The sequence below is a fragment of the Danio aesculapii genome, chromosome 3, assembly GCF_903798145.1.
Source record: "Danio aesculapii chromosome 3, fDanAes4.1, whole genome shotgun sequence".
Taxonomy (NCBI): domain Eukaryota; kingdom Metazoa; phylum Chordata; class Actinopteri; order Cypriniformes; family Danionidae; genus Danio; species Danio aesculapii.
The window spans coordinates 8,136,096-8,150,280 of record NC_079437.1 but is presented as its reverse complement, the minus strand read 5'-3'; the positions used below and the strand labels follow the sequence as shown (position 1 = coordinate 8,150,280).

At 39.8% G+C, this 14,185-nt stretch overlaps 1 protein-coding gene across 1 annotated transcript; it reads left to right on the top strand.

Moving 5' to 3' along the window:
• Positions 1–562: 562 nt before the first annotated feature.
• Positions 563–4,779, top strand: LOC130220826 (uncharacterized). The gene is made up of 2 exons (XM_056453064.1): positions 563–1,238; positions 3,460–4,779. Exons 1-2 carry the CDS (start codon positions 563–565, stop codon positions 4,440–4,442), a joined length of 1,659 nt encoding a protein of 552 aa, XP_056309039.1. The 3' UTR covers positions 4,443–4,779.
• Positions 4,780–14,185: the final 9,406 nt, after the last annotated feature.

Below are 14,185 nucleotides of genomic sequence, written 5' to 3'. Positions count from 1 at the left end.
CTTGTTTTGACTATCAGAGAGTAAAAACAAAAAAATTTTCCCATTTCGAACAGTTAAAAATAGTGTTTGGGCGATTTCATATGCTGAAAACAGTTGCAGGATGACACTGTATGTCTGTGACAAAATATAAAACACTCAAAGTATTTTAAACAGCCACTTAAGAGCTAAAATCTGCTGTCCACGCATGTAAACACTCAAGCCCTAAGAGGTTAACTCGAAGATAAAACGATTATTGCATCATATCCTGCCCCTCTTAGAGCACTCTGCATTCAATCCTTCACAAATCTCAAGTCAGTAAAATCATGTAACGTGACATTCATGGGACGCACTTGATACAAGTGCATTTGATTCATTCATCTTTTTAAGAGTGCGTGTTGTTGTGTGCATGAGCTCAGAGATGTGCAGAACACGGACATGTCATTAATGGTCAAATGCATGCACAACGCTTAGCGATTACTCACATAAACCCTCATTTGTTTTGTAATGAACCAAAATAGAGACTGAAAAGTGAACATGTGAATAAGAAAAATGTCTTACTCTGTATTGTCTGTCTGTTTCAGAGATGTCTGCGAGCAGCTCTAGTCTGGATGATCCAGTGATGCGGATCCTCCTGCTGGGCAGGAAGGGTTCTGGGAGAAGCTCATCTGGGAACACCATACTGGGGCAAAAGAGATTTAAAGTTCATGTACAACAGAAAAAGTATGAAGCTGAAGCAGAGTTTGGGGAGGTTTGTCATGCTGTAACGCAGATCGGACAGAAGCAGATTGATGTGCTGGACTGTCCAGATCTGCTGGATCCAGATGTGGATCAAGAGAAACTGCAGAAACTGGAGGAGCAGCTGCTGTCTGCATGTTCAGCAGGTCTCAGTTCAGTTCTGCTGGTCGTGCCTTTAGTGAAGAAGGTGGAGAATGAAGAGGAGATCCTGGAGTATGTTAAACATCTGTTTGGTCCTGGAGTTCAGAAGTACATCATGATCCTGTTCACACGTGAAGATGAGCTGGAGGATCTGGATGAACCACAGACCATCGAGGAACATCTAGAAGATGAGGATCACGCAGATCTCCAGAGACTGGTGACTGAATGTGGAGGAAGATTTCACTGTTTCAACAACAAGAGTAAATCAGGAGATCAGGTGAAAGATCTGCTGCAGAAGATTGAGGGAATGGTGGAGGAGAACGGAGGGAACTTTATCATGGAGCACATGAGAAGAAGCGACAGCAAGGAGGCTTTCGTCAATTGTAAGTTCTTTTTAGAGCATACTTTTATTACAGCGATCAAATAAGGACAACGAAATCTCATGTATGAGTTAAGATGAGTGTGATGGATAATGAAGTACTTAATGCATAAAGCTAACTCTAAACCACCCAGTTATTATTAGTGCTATAGGTTATATTTGATACTATAACAACATTATTATTATATTTTCAGTAAAATATTTAGCACATGTAGTTAATTTATATAGTTTGTAATGCACACAATATTCTGAAGTAGTCTGTTAACGATTCATTGTTTTCTGATATCTACACAGTAGCCATAGGAGGTTTTATCTGATCATTTATAAGCCCAGAATTCAACTCTACAATGAAAAGCTATGTTTTGACCATTTTTGTAAAGGTCATGAATATTAATGAGCTCTATCTCTATGCCTCCAGGGTACCTATTTTGCTCCAGCGTTGAGTTGTGGATGAAATATAAGCTACATTATAGTTACTGTATACTCAACATTAGGGACAGAGACGTGTGTAGTAGGGTTGTGACAATACTAGAATTTGAAGATGTCCATTTCCTGTAAACATTTAAGGGCTGTTGAGCACGTTCCTAAACAGTAATGACTGTGATTGGCTGTGAAGGTCATCAGTTCACCAAACTCACCGCTGTTTACTGAGTGTAATCACAGATACAGAGACACTGGAGTGTTTTAAAGTGCCATCGATCAGCTGGCTTGTCTATAAGCTGACATACGAGTGATCCGCTGATGATTCACAGCTTTAAAACACTTCAGTGTCCCTGTATCTGTGGTTACATCAACACAATCTTTTTGATTTAGTGGCTAATTCGTACAATCTAATTCGTACAATTTAGTACGATTTGCTCATCCGCCAATGATGGTTGGGTTTAGGGGTGGGGTTAGGTGCCATGCCTCCTTTTTAAAATCGTACAATTTCGTACGACTGAACTCGTACGAATTAGCCACTAAACTGTCAAAACGTAAAATACTTACGTTTTCTCGTGAGATCAGGCTGGGTACACTCAGTAAACAGTGGTGATTTCGGTGAACCGATGACCTTCACAGCCAATCACAGTCATTTCTGTTGAGCATGTGAACACAATGGCAAATCAGCGGTGTTTAAGAATGCACTCAACAGCGTTCAAATGTTCGCGGGAAATGGACACTTTTAAAATTTCAGTACCGATTGGTATCGGATTCCAGTATTGTGACAACCCCAATATATAGAGTTATATTTTGAAGCTCTAACGTATATGAAAACACAGACAGGGATTAATATTAACATTGGCATAAACAGATGACGTTTAATAGTTTAAAACTCTATTAATGTTCTTTTGAGTGCTCTCACTCGAAAGAAAAATGACAGCATAGGTTAATTAATATGATGCAACAATGCATGCAACGTGCATTAAACACTTATGCTCAACAGTCTACATGTGTTTATTGCCTCATTACAAATATATGCATTAAATGTCATAATATACATGTTAAACTAACATAAGATACAGTTAAACAGATCGTATGCCCCCTGGGGGTGGCGCCGAATACATTTTAATCCGTATATCCTGCATTTTGTGTTCTGACACTCTGAACACTCCATAGTCATGTATAGCTAGCTGTTTTACAGAATGCCGGTTTATTTTATCTGCCATTCCCATTTCAAAATAAGAGTCTCACATACACAATAATATCACAAGGAAACTTTGTGTGCAATCAAACAGTACGGGGCTTGCATATTACCGATCTGGTCAGTGTTTTGACCTGATTTTTAATGGGATTGTAAAATGATGCATTTAGATGCAATGGTGTTTGAAGCTCACAGTATGGCACATATCACAGTGTTTTAAATTCAATTACGCACATTGTGTCAATCAAGCCGGATTTGCCTGCCTCTATTGTTTTCAAAATAAAAGTCCCACATATTGTAAGTTAATTACAAAGCTTAGATTTACTTAAAAACAAGGGAAAAATAATCATTATTGTAATATCCCAAGGAAAACTTGTGGCCACTTAAACACGATACCTTATGGATGGTCAGAATTGGTATTTTATTATATTTTTTTCATGGGATTTGCATGAGAACAAGGAAACAATGGAGTTTGAGGGTGACCGTATACCATTTCCATGTACTGAACCCTTAACATTCAGCCATGCCTAGATATATTCAGATTTACCTTTAGGACAGACTGCACAGAATCAATGCTGTTAGTGATTTGATGTTTCTGCTGTAGTTTCAGAAGACTGCTCAACAGAAGATTCACATCCTCACAATCCTGAAGGGAAAGAGCAGATCAGACTGGTTCTGGTGGGGAAAACTGGAGTGGGGAAAAGTGCCAGTGGAAACACGATTATCGGCAGAAACCGCTTCAAATCCTTCTCTAGCTCAAGCTCTCAGACTAAAGAGTGCCAGTCAGAAACTATGGTGAGAATCAATAGAGAGATTGCCGTCATCGACACTCCTGGACTCTACGACACTAATCTCAGCGAAGACGAGATTAAAAGCGAAATACTGAAATGCTTCACGTACGCCTCTCCTGGTCCACACGCGTTTCTCATAGTAATTAAAGTGGACAGATTCACAGAGGAGAATAAAAAAACTGTGGAGCAGCTCAAAGAAGTGTTTGGAGACCAGATGGAGAAATACACCATGATCCTGTTCACGTATAAAGATCAGTTAGAGAAGGAGAATAAAACCGTCGAGCAGTTCCTACAGGACAGCGATCCAGATCTTAAAGAGCTGGTGGAGAGTTGTGGAAAACGGTTCATCTGTCTGGACAACAACTCAGCCAGTTTCCCCCAGTTTAAAGATCTGATCAGTAAAGTAGAGGAGATGGTGGAGGAAAACGAAGGAGCGCACTTCACTAATGACATGTTTAACGAAACCGAGAAACACATTCAGGAGATTCAGAAGCAGAAACTGCAGGAGAAAGTCAAGCAGTTCAAGCAGAAGCGCAAGAAGGTCACTCAGACGGAATGGCAGAAAATCTACTGGCGTCTGGTGGAGGATTCTCGTCATGAAGCGGAGCGCTCGTTCTCGGACGTGTGTATCGCAGCTATAGCACAGCTCCTGAAGAAGGTGGTGGTGACGGCGGAGGAGAAGGAGAGCGCGCTGAAGGAGGCCGAAAGCAAAGGAATCAGTCGCACAGAGGCCGTTCAACTGGCTATCAGAGCCACGCAGAAACTAGCAAAACAGAAGATGTGTAAAGTTCAGTGAGAAAACACTTAAAGGTCCTGCGAAGGGCTGTGAAACGTGCGTTATTCAATGTTTAATGCAATCTCAACTGAAACAAAGACAGCAGTCGACAGTAGCCCCTCCCCCTTTTTCTAAATCAGCCAATCACGTTTAGTCTACATCACTCAACTATGAAGATGTAGAGAAACAACATCGTCAGGATCTCATTCAGAATGAGCATTTTCCAGCTAATAGATGATTAACACTGACAGATAGGTAGAATCTGCTGAAATATAAAAGGCTTATGACATTGTAATCTACAGATGGTATTAATAAGAGCTCCTCTACTAAGATTAAAGCAAACAATTGGTTAAACCATGGTAAAAAATAATATAATTTACATTGAAATTCTGCAAAACAGGCTAACAAATTAAAGTACAAAGATAAAGGTCACTCCGGTATCTGGTGCTAGTTTCAGCATCTTTATTTTTCCTTTATTTTAACAAAAGCAGACCTCAACTGTAACGGTACAGATGTAGAGCAACAATATCATTGGGATACCATTCAGAATGAGTATATTCCAGCGAATGATCCATAAAACACTGACAGCTGGTTAGAAACCATTTAAACATTAAGGAGTCGAGCAATGTTTATCCTAATGAATAAATATCAATGTAGAGCTTCAGATGACATTGTGGAGAGACTCTGCTTGACGCTGAGCCCTGTTTTACAAGATTATTCAAAGAGAACTACTGTCTTTTATAAATTAGCCCATCTCATTTAGTCAACATCACAACACTGCCATTCATAAGCCCATCAGACTCGTCACATAAGAATAATAGTAATAAAACATGTCATTTGGATTTCACAGGGCCCGTTAACCAAGCACTATAACCACAAAGAAACAAAAGCAGAACTCAGACCTCAACTATGCTAAAGATGTAGAGCAGCGATATCATTGAGGTCTCATTCAGAGCGAGAGTTTTCCAGCTAATAAATGATCAATTTAAATACAGAGTAATGTAAAACTACAGATGACATTGTGGAGAAGCTCTGCTGTTGATGTTTAAGCGTTAATTTAAAAGGTTATTCAGAGAGAATTACTATCTTGAGAAAAATAAAACAGGTTATACGATGGGAAAATAATGATGTTTTCACTGCACAGCCCAAAGACATGCGGTACAGGTGAACTGGACAAGCTAAATTGTCTGTAGTGTATGAGTTTAAATGAGTGTGTGTGGATGTTTCCCAGAGATGGGTTGCAGCTGGAAGGGCATCCACTGCGTAAAACATATGCTGGATAAGTTGGCGGTTCATTCCACTGTGGCGACCCCAGATTAATAAAGGGACTAAGCAGAAAATGAATGAATGATTTTTCAATAACTTATAAATTTGTCTGTTCTAGTTTCTGGAGTGTTATCGTAAGTTATTTTGTTAGATAAGCTCCAGATTTGGCTTCAGTACTGACTAATCTAATGTATATGCACACATATAATATTGTAGAGCTCCTATTAAACATATGAATTTGAAAAGAGAGATTAGTCGGGAGTGTACTTATATATGCTGAGCACTGCACATATAAATTATACATATATAAATCTCATGCTTGGTGTGAATAAGCAGTTAAGCTACAATTATACATCAAGCATGTTTCCCCTTGGAAAAGTTTCATGTCAACACAAGATCTTCAAAACGATCCATATTTAAACATTCATGAACATGGCAAAAACACTGCATCACATATGCCAAACCAGTATTTACCACAGTCACCTGAACAGTAAGCACAGTAAACCTGGAAGGAACTGACAACATGCAGTCTATAGCTCAGTGCTTGTGTCTTGTAATGTGTAGTAAATCCACAGTTTGCTGATGAAGGGATAGGAAACACTTGAGGAACCACACTACCGCAGACTGTTATTCATTATTGTTGTGCGTTTGTTTTCAATCTACATCTTCCTTAAACACATGTATGATATCATTGTGGTAAAGCATTTTACTTTAGTTGCCACGATGGTCAAACTTTGAAACTCCAGTTCTCAAACTTAAGCATTTCAACCAATCAAAAAAACCTCTGCCATTGTCATGTAAACAAATGGGTAAAACGTATAAGTGTTCAGCTTTAGGCTGATTTCTTCAATGGTGTTTTTTAAGGGGCCGTTTACATGACACACTTCACATTTGTCCAGTCATTTCTCTGGCAAGAAAAAGCTTGAAGATTTTTGAACTTGTTTTATAGATACGATGTGTGTAATCAGACCACAAGTGTTCAAATGCAGAAATACTGTATTTTTCTTAATTGTCTTAACATTAGTTTGACACTACGATCAAACACACATTTACTGCATTAAAATGTTGTAAAATACTCTTTATAAAACGATAGTTGTTGTCTAGTATATGCATGCTGAGTGTTCTGTAGTGTAAATGTCCAAATGTAGATGGTTATGATTAACATTAAATGTTTTCAAATTAAAATGATTTATAAATGTGTGTTCTGATCCTTTTTAAAGTGTAAAAACACACCATATGTAGTGACGCATGACTGAAAACAAGCTCGGTGTTGATTACTGAAGCTCAAACTGATCCTGCTCCAGTATCTGACTGAGCTTATGTCACATTTACACGTTATATCCTGATAAATCTGGACTGTTTGCATAAAATAGACTGCAGGCGGTTGATCATTTTTACATCCAGCATCCAAACCAACACCAATATATTACAGTCATGAACTAAAGCAACAGAACTGACCTGATTGTCCAGTCGAGTTGATCAATAATCCTTCATCAAGACGTCCAGTGAAGAGCCTGAGGAGATTAGTTTACTCAAACACCAATGAAGAATGTGTCCAAAAATAACCCAAACATGATCAAAAGCCCCAATATTCCCATTCAAATCCATGAGAGAATCGTCCATCAATAGAGTCTAAGAGAAAGAGTCAAAGATGTCCAGAAACAGCTCACAAACACAGCTAGTCCTCCAGTCCAAACAGTGTTTCCCTCCAAAATCACACAGGCCTTCCTCTTTATATGGGGCCTACAGGAAGTGTCAAAATAAAAGTCCCTCAAATAGACACAACATAATGATCAGAAAGAGAAACACAAACCACTGAAATTAAACTACAGACAGATCAACTCTGTAGACTTACAGCGGTGTGTTTAATAGTGAACTTAAATCAGGGTTTAAGACATTATATTATACAGTGAACTTCAGTAATTCACTTGTTCATTTCTCATGATTGTGTGTGATATTGTGTATATGCTGAAGAATGCTGAGGGACTTTTAATTTGCCAATAGCCTGGGTTAAGCACGTCTGGTGAACTGTATGGTTACAAAATCAGCGTGTTTAAGGTCAGTTTTCTTTAAAAATCAGTGATCTCCACTGGCTGAGTGATATCTGATATAAAGTGGGTCTCAGATTGTACAAGAAGCACTGCATTACATTGCATTTTCCCCACCATGTCTTTATAACATGAGCATTTATTTTACTCCAGTATATTCAATGGAGCTTCTGCGCTAGCCTGCTGGTTCTGACGTGCGCGTTCGAGTAAATGGCTTTTTGTCTCGTTTTACGCTTGAGCAACTAAATGAATGCCAAAGTCTGTTTAACGGATTATATTTTGATTACATTAAAACACTGATACTGTAAAAGGAACCGTATAAAATGGAAAAAACTCACAATAACAGCTCACCGGAAGTTTATTAGTATGGGAAGAAGCACTAGCTCTGCATATACTCTATTGTGTAGCTGTGTCTCAATATAATATACAGATTTACACCCGATCATAAGAGAAAACCACTCTACTGTTTTCATGGGGCTGTGTGTAGTGATTCTGTCATTGACTGCAGTGAATAATAAATTATTTAAAGATTTAAAACACACAAAACACAGAGAAAGAAGCTGTTCAGGAGCTAGAAATACACACCAGCTATTAATCAACCTTTAATAAAATCCAGCGCATTTTTTAGGGATCACAGTGATTTTCTGGCCCACAATGATGACTGGCTTATTAGCCATTTCAGATTTCCAAGAGCTATCCTCAGCTCTGTGCTGAGTTGGGTCCAAATTTGGAAAGAGAGACAGCAAGGAGGCACCAAGGTGGCAGGGTGCACGATGGGCGGCTTCTTGGTGAGTGATGCATTTAAAGATGTTATTAACTAAGTTTTTATTTTATTTTATTGAGCGTAATTATTGAACTGCATATCAGGAGACCACGGTTATCCATTAAAGATGTGGCTGTTAACCCTCCTCAACAACCCTCAAACTGACCAAGAGCGCAGATACAATGATGCCCATTCTTGCACTCGGTCAGGTGTAGAGCGGGCGATTGGGCAGCTGAAATGCCGTGGGCGCTGCATTGATAAGAGCGGAGGGGTGCTGCTTTACCGCCCTAACTAAGTGTTCCTCTACATCTGTGTCTCCCACAGACACGGATACTACTCCAGACAGTAAAGTGTCGCCCACAATTGTGGCAAGTTTCTCCTCAAAGGGTGTTAGTTCAGCATCCCGCTGTTCTCCTCTTAACCTGCACCTTTACATCGCACCATTTCTTTTTTAATTCACTCACAGTGCGATGTTCAGACCCCACTGTGTTAACCGCATCAGCTAAACTCTCACACTCTATTGTTTTTCTTTTGTTATTAATTCTGGAGGACAAACTTGCAGATAACACAGTTATTCTCCGGTCTACCTCTGATAGCAGCACCTCACATTTACATTCTGTCAAGTTTCTCTTCTTGCTTGCTTTTGCCATTGCTTTTGCTGCCAAAGTAGACTCATTACCATATTCATACAGGGGAGGAGTCAGGGAGGGGTTTTGCGCTCGTGCACTTGCGCTCAGTTTCACGTTAATTCGGATGTACAAAGAGAATATGCGATGGATTCAGCGTACGCAGTGTTTCATACATCTGATTTTTACTGCGCACACACATTTACAGCTTTGTCCGTTCGCAATGTTTTAGTATCAATTCAACACAAGTCTTCGTACAGGAGGCCCCTGGTGTGCATTTCTCTCATAACAGCAAAGTTTTGGGAAAATATGAACATTTTCATGAATGTTTCATGATAAATGAGGCCAAATGAGTGAATAAAAGAACACGCACACAACTTATTTTGACTAATTGTTCCTCTTCCTAACAGGGGGAACCAGCAGCAATCAGTAACGCATGATTATCTGCTGTCATGGCTTTACAATCAATACATGTGTATGTGCAAAAACAACTGCCAACATCACCTAAGATGAGTCAATCTGAACAGAGTAGAGTTTATGAACATTTCCCAAGCATTTACCCAAAATATGTATTGAAATCAGATTTTTACCAAACATCAATCCATTTGCTGAAACACAGAGAAAGCTGAGGCCAAATGAAGACTCAAAATCAGCCCAGAGTTGATGAAAATGACCCAGCAGCACACAAGAATTAAGAATCCTTCATTTAAAGAGAAATCTATCTGAAGCTTCTGTTTTAATAAGCTTAAGTTTGTTTTTACATTTATTATATTCAACAGAAACACCACAAACACAAACCAAACAGACGCTTTCAGGCCGTTGCACTTGTATCTTGTCATTACACAGCAGTGGTGTCTACACTGATAGCCTTTCCTTCATGGCTGTCCTTCAGATCAGACAGACTAAATGAAAGGTGTGTATTTTTGCATGAAGCTGTCAAACACACTCATATCAGAGGTTTGGTGTTATGAGTTTAATGGGGGTTTATTAAATCAACAGGAAATACTGGAGATTCAGAATAATGAACAAACAATGTAATAATCAAACAAATATGGCATCCCAATAGTAGGTTAATTGTGATGAAATGAGCTTACATCAGGGCTGTCCAAACTCTGTCCTGGAGGGTGAAGGATAGCATTTTTTTTTATTGTTAGATTTTGCTAAACATTTACTAATAAATGCAGACATAAAGGGTTAACTGCTATATTAGGTGCACAAAGTATAGAGAAATGTTACCGGATGCTAGAGCATCCTGTGATTGGGTGGGGGTGATGGAGAGTGAGAAGATGTATAAGCTGTGTGTACGTGCTCTGAAACATCTGTTAAGAGAAGATACACAGATACCAGGAAGAGGAATATCTGGTTGCTGAATGGTCAAACTGTCAAGACAACACCATATAAGTCAAATAGAGTTGGGTTTAGATAGTGTGTGAGAGACAGGATAAAAAGTATGAAGGACAGTATCATGGGAGAGGCTGATACAGTAGTACATCTCTCCTGCGCAGAAATTGTACTTTCTAACTTCTTGCATTCAAAATAAAACTTCTTAATTTTTAACTCAGATCTCTGTCAATATTTGAACATGCAATGGACCATTTGAGTCCAACAATTGGTGACCCGACGACGTGATTGACTGGAGATTGTCAAATAGATGGACGTTTGTTTCTGATGCCAAAACCAGAGAGGCCTCTCTATACAAAGGTAAGCAGAAACCTTTTACTTAAATTCTGCTATTGGATATTCTAAATGAACGGTTTTTGGCATCAGTAAATATAGTGTTCATGTATTTGATGATATTTTGACATGCAAGAAATTATAAAATACATAAATTAAACTACTTACCTGAAAATTGTGAATGAATATAGATGAATGAGTTGTGAGAGAAAGAATAAAGAGAATTAGAGTAGATCACTAGGATCTAGGGGAAGTCCTTTTCTCTAAGGAGGCACTTAGGGTAAACTTTTAGAGTCTAAAGAGAAGTCCTTTTCTCTAAAAAGGCAAAACTAGTTGAAGAAATTTTGTCTTGATGAAGACAATTGACTCTTCAACAATCAGGATGGATAGTGTATGTAAAAGGCCTACATCTATCTAACGGAGAAGTCCTTTTTCCTGAGAAGGCAAAAGAACTTGAAGATCCCTCTGGTCTTGACGAGGACTTGATATCTTCAAGACATTTCTCAAGGATAGCAGGTTTAGTGAATTGAGAAATAGGGAGAGTGTAGGGATTAAATAACATTATAATAAAATGGAAGGAGAATTTGATAGAGAATGTGAGGAATATGATTGTCCTCCTTTAAGACAACGATGGGATAAAATGGTAGATATCTTATTGGCACAAACTGATCAAAAAGATAGGAAAAAACGGATAAAAGAACTAGGAGAATGTGAACGTGAAATGATTGAACATTATAGTACTAATTGTATGTACAAAAAGGGGGTCTCTGTTCAGAAAGTGGGAATAAAAGAGAAAGGAACACAGGAAGCTTTTTTAAGACACAGAAAAGAGGAAGTAGGGCTGTTGAACAAGCGAGCGTATGCAAAGAAAAAAACAGTTAGATGCAATTTAAGATGGCCTAGAGTCACACTTGCAGCAACTGTATTGAAACCAAAGAAAAGGGAAGTGAACAGTAAGGACGCTAAAACCAAACTGAGTAAGAGATAGGAAGCTGAGGCTGAGGCGAAGACTGATCAGATAGCGACGCCCACTGCCCCCACCATACAGAGACTATACCAAGATCACTCCAAAACCCAACTAAAACCCAACTATAAGCCAGCAGTCGAAGCAGTTAGTGGTCATAAGAGAACATGAAATTTAAACATTGGGATGGTAAAAATGGAGCAGCATACATAAATAGATACTTTCAAAGACTGAGAAAAGGCATGCGATGAAAACCAAATGTCTAACGCTGTTACTAATAGAATTTTCAGGGCAGCAGTGTTACAAGGAGCTCCTGCTGGTGTGACCCAGGCCATGGAACAGTCTCCTGAGGTACCAGGCAGTGATGATACTAAATGCAAAGGTATGCAGTAGATTTCATAGACAAAGCAGTAGAGAGAGCGGACAAAGAAGGAAGTGAGTTGTTAAAGCTGAAAAAAAAAATTGAAACTGTAGCTTGAGAAAAGGAAGTTAGCTAAAAACAGATTAACAGTTGCTAGAGAGGGCCTGAATGACTCCCCACTTCCTGAAACAGACAACCCAATCACACTGTTTATAGATTGTAGCTGCCACAGAGCAGATGATGGAACTCTGAAAGCAGGCTTTGCTGTGGTTAAATTACAGAATGATCAATTGGTCACTATACAATCTGGAACCCCTAATTGGCAAACAATCTGCACAAAAAAGCAGAGCTATTGGCCCTAATCAATGCATTGAGACACTCAAAAGGACAGGCTGTCAACTACTCTGATTCTGCATATGCAGTGTCCACAGCCCACGAGGAGCTGCCTGTGTGGATCAGATGTGGATTCACAACCTCTTCCGGCCGGCCTATTACTCATGAGAAAGAAGCAAGAGAGCTCTCTGAAGCCATAATGTTGCCAAACAAGGTGGCTATTATCAAGTGCACTGGTCATTCCCAAGGAACTGACCTAATATCAAAAGGGAATGAAGTAGCAGACTTGGCGGCAAAACGTGCCTCCGACTACCTACAGGGTCAGTTTGTGGTCACTTCTGAGCCAGACGTGACATCCCTCCTACCAGAATTCTCAAGAGAATTCCTTTCTGAGCAGCAAGACATGGCTGCTCCTGAAGAAAAGTCTGTGTGGAAAAACAAAGGGGCAATCAGACACGAGGATGGGCTTTGGACAGCACCTGATGGTAGAGCTTTGCTCCCAGCGTCACTAGTCCCAAGCGTGTTGAAAGAAGCCCACACACATGCACACTGTGGTGATAAGCAAATGTCATGAGCATTGCAATCATGGTGGCATCCTCATAGTCAAACCAACTATGAAACCATCTCAGGGATCGTTCCCATTGGCAAATGGCCCTGGAGATGAAGTTATAATTGATTTCACTGACATGATTGAAAAGGTAAATGGTAAACGATACTTGCTTGTTATGATTGATGCATATACTGGATGGCCAGAGGCCTTCCCGGTGGGCAAGGAAGACAGCACTGCTGTCATTAAATGTCTGATAAACCATTACATCCAACGTCATGGTTTTCCGAGCTGAGTAAGATCTGACAACGGCTCACACTTTAAAAATGAACATCTGGCTGATGTGGAAAAGGCATTGGGTTTAGTACACCATTTCGGGGCAGTCTATCACCCACAGTCACAAGGTAAGGTTGAGCGGTTGAATCTAACTTTGAAAAACAAATTGGCTAAAATCTGTGCACAGGCTAAATTGACATGGTTGGCTGTTCTTCCACTGGCCTTGATGTCAATAAGGAGCTCTGTGAGTAGGGCAACAGGGTACACACCTTTTGAACTGTTGACTAGTCGCCAATTTCCTGGCCCACTGACCCCACTACAATTGGAACCAGTACAACCGTTATCACACAAAATTAACTATGACAAATTGACTGCTCTAATTGAATCTTTTGACAAAATGTTTCCAACTGATTTTAGGGGACACGAATATCCAGCACCCCTACCTGATCGAACTTGGGACTGGGTGAGATTGAGAATCTACAGGCGTAAATGGAAAGAGCCTCGCTGGTCTGCTCAAATTAAGTGCTGTCAGCCTGACCCACCGTCCAGATCATTGAACGACACCAGAGTGGACCTTGCTTCGCAGGTCCAAGAGAGGGAGTATACCACAGGAGATGCAGGAGGGAGTGAGGGTACCACAAAAGGAGGTGACACACAAACACATACACACGGGACAATTTCATCCATCACAAAGTAACCTACAAACTTTGCAGGTGGTCCACAAAACTAGGGATTTATTCACAGCCCTAAAGGAGAAGCTGTAGCCCATTGTGTCAGTGCAGACTGTGCATTTGGAGCGGGCATAGCGAAAAAATTCTGAGAAAATATGGAGTTGACAAGGTAGAAAAACGAAAAACGAAAGGTGACTGTGCTATAACTCACGAGGCAGACAGAATAGTTTTCCAC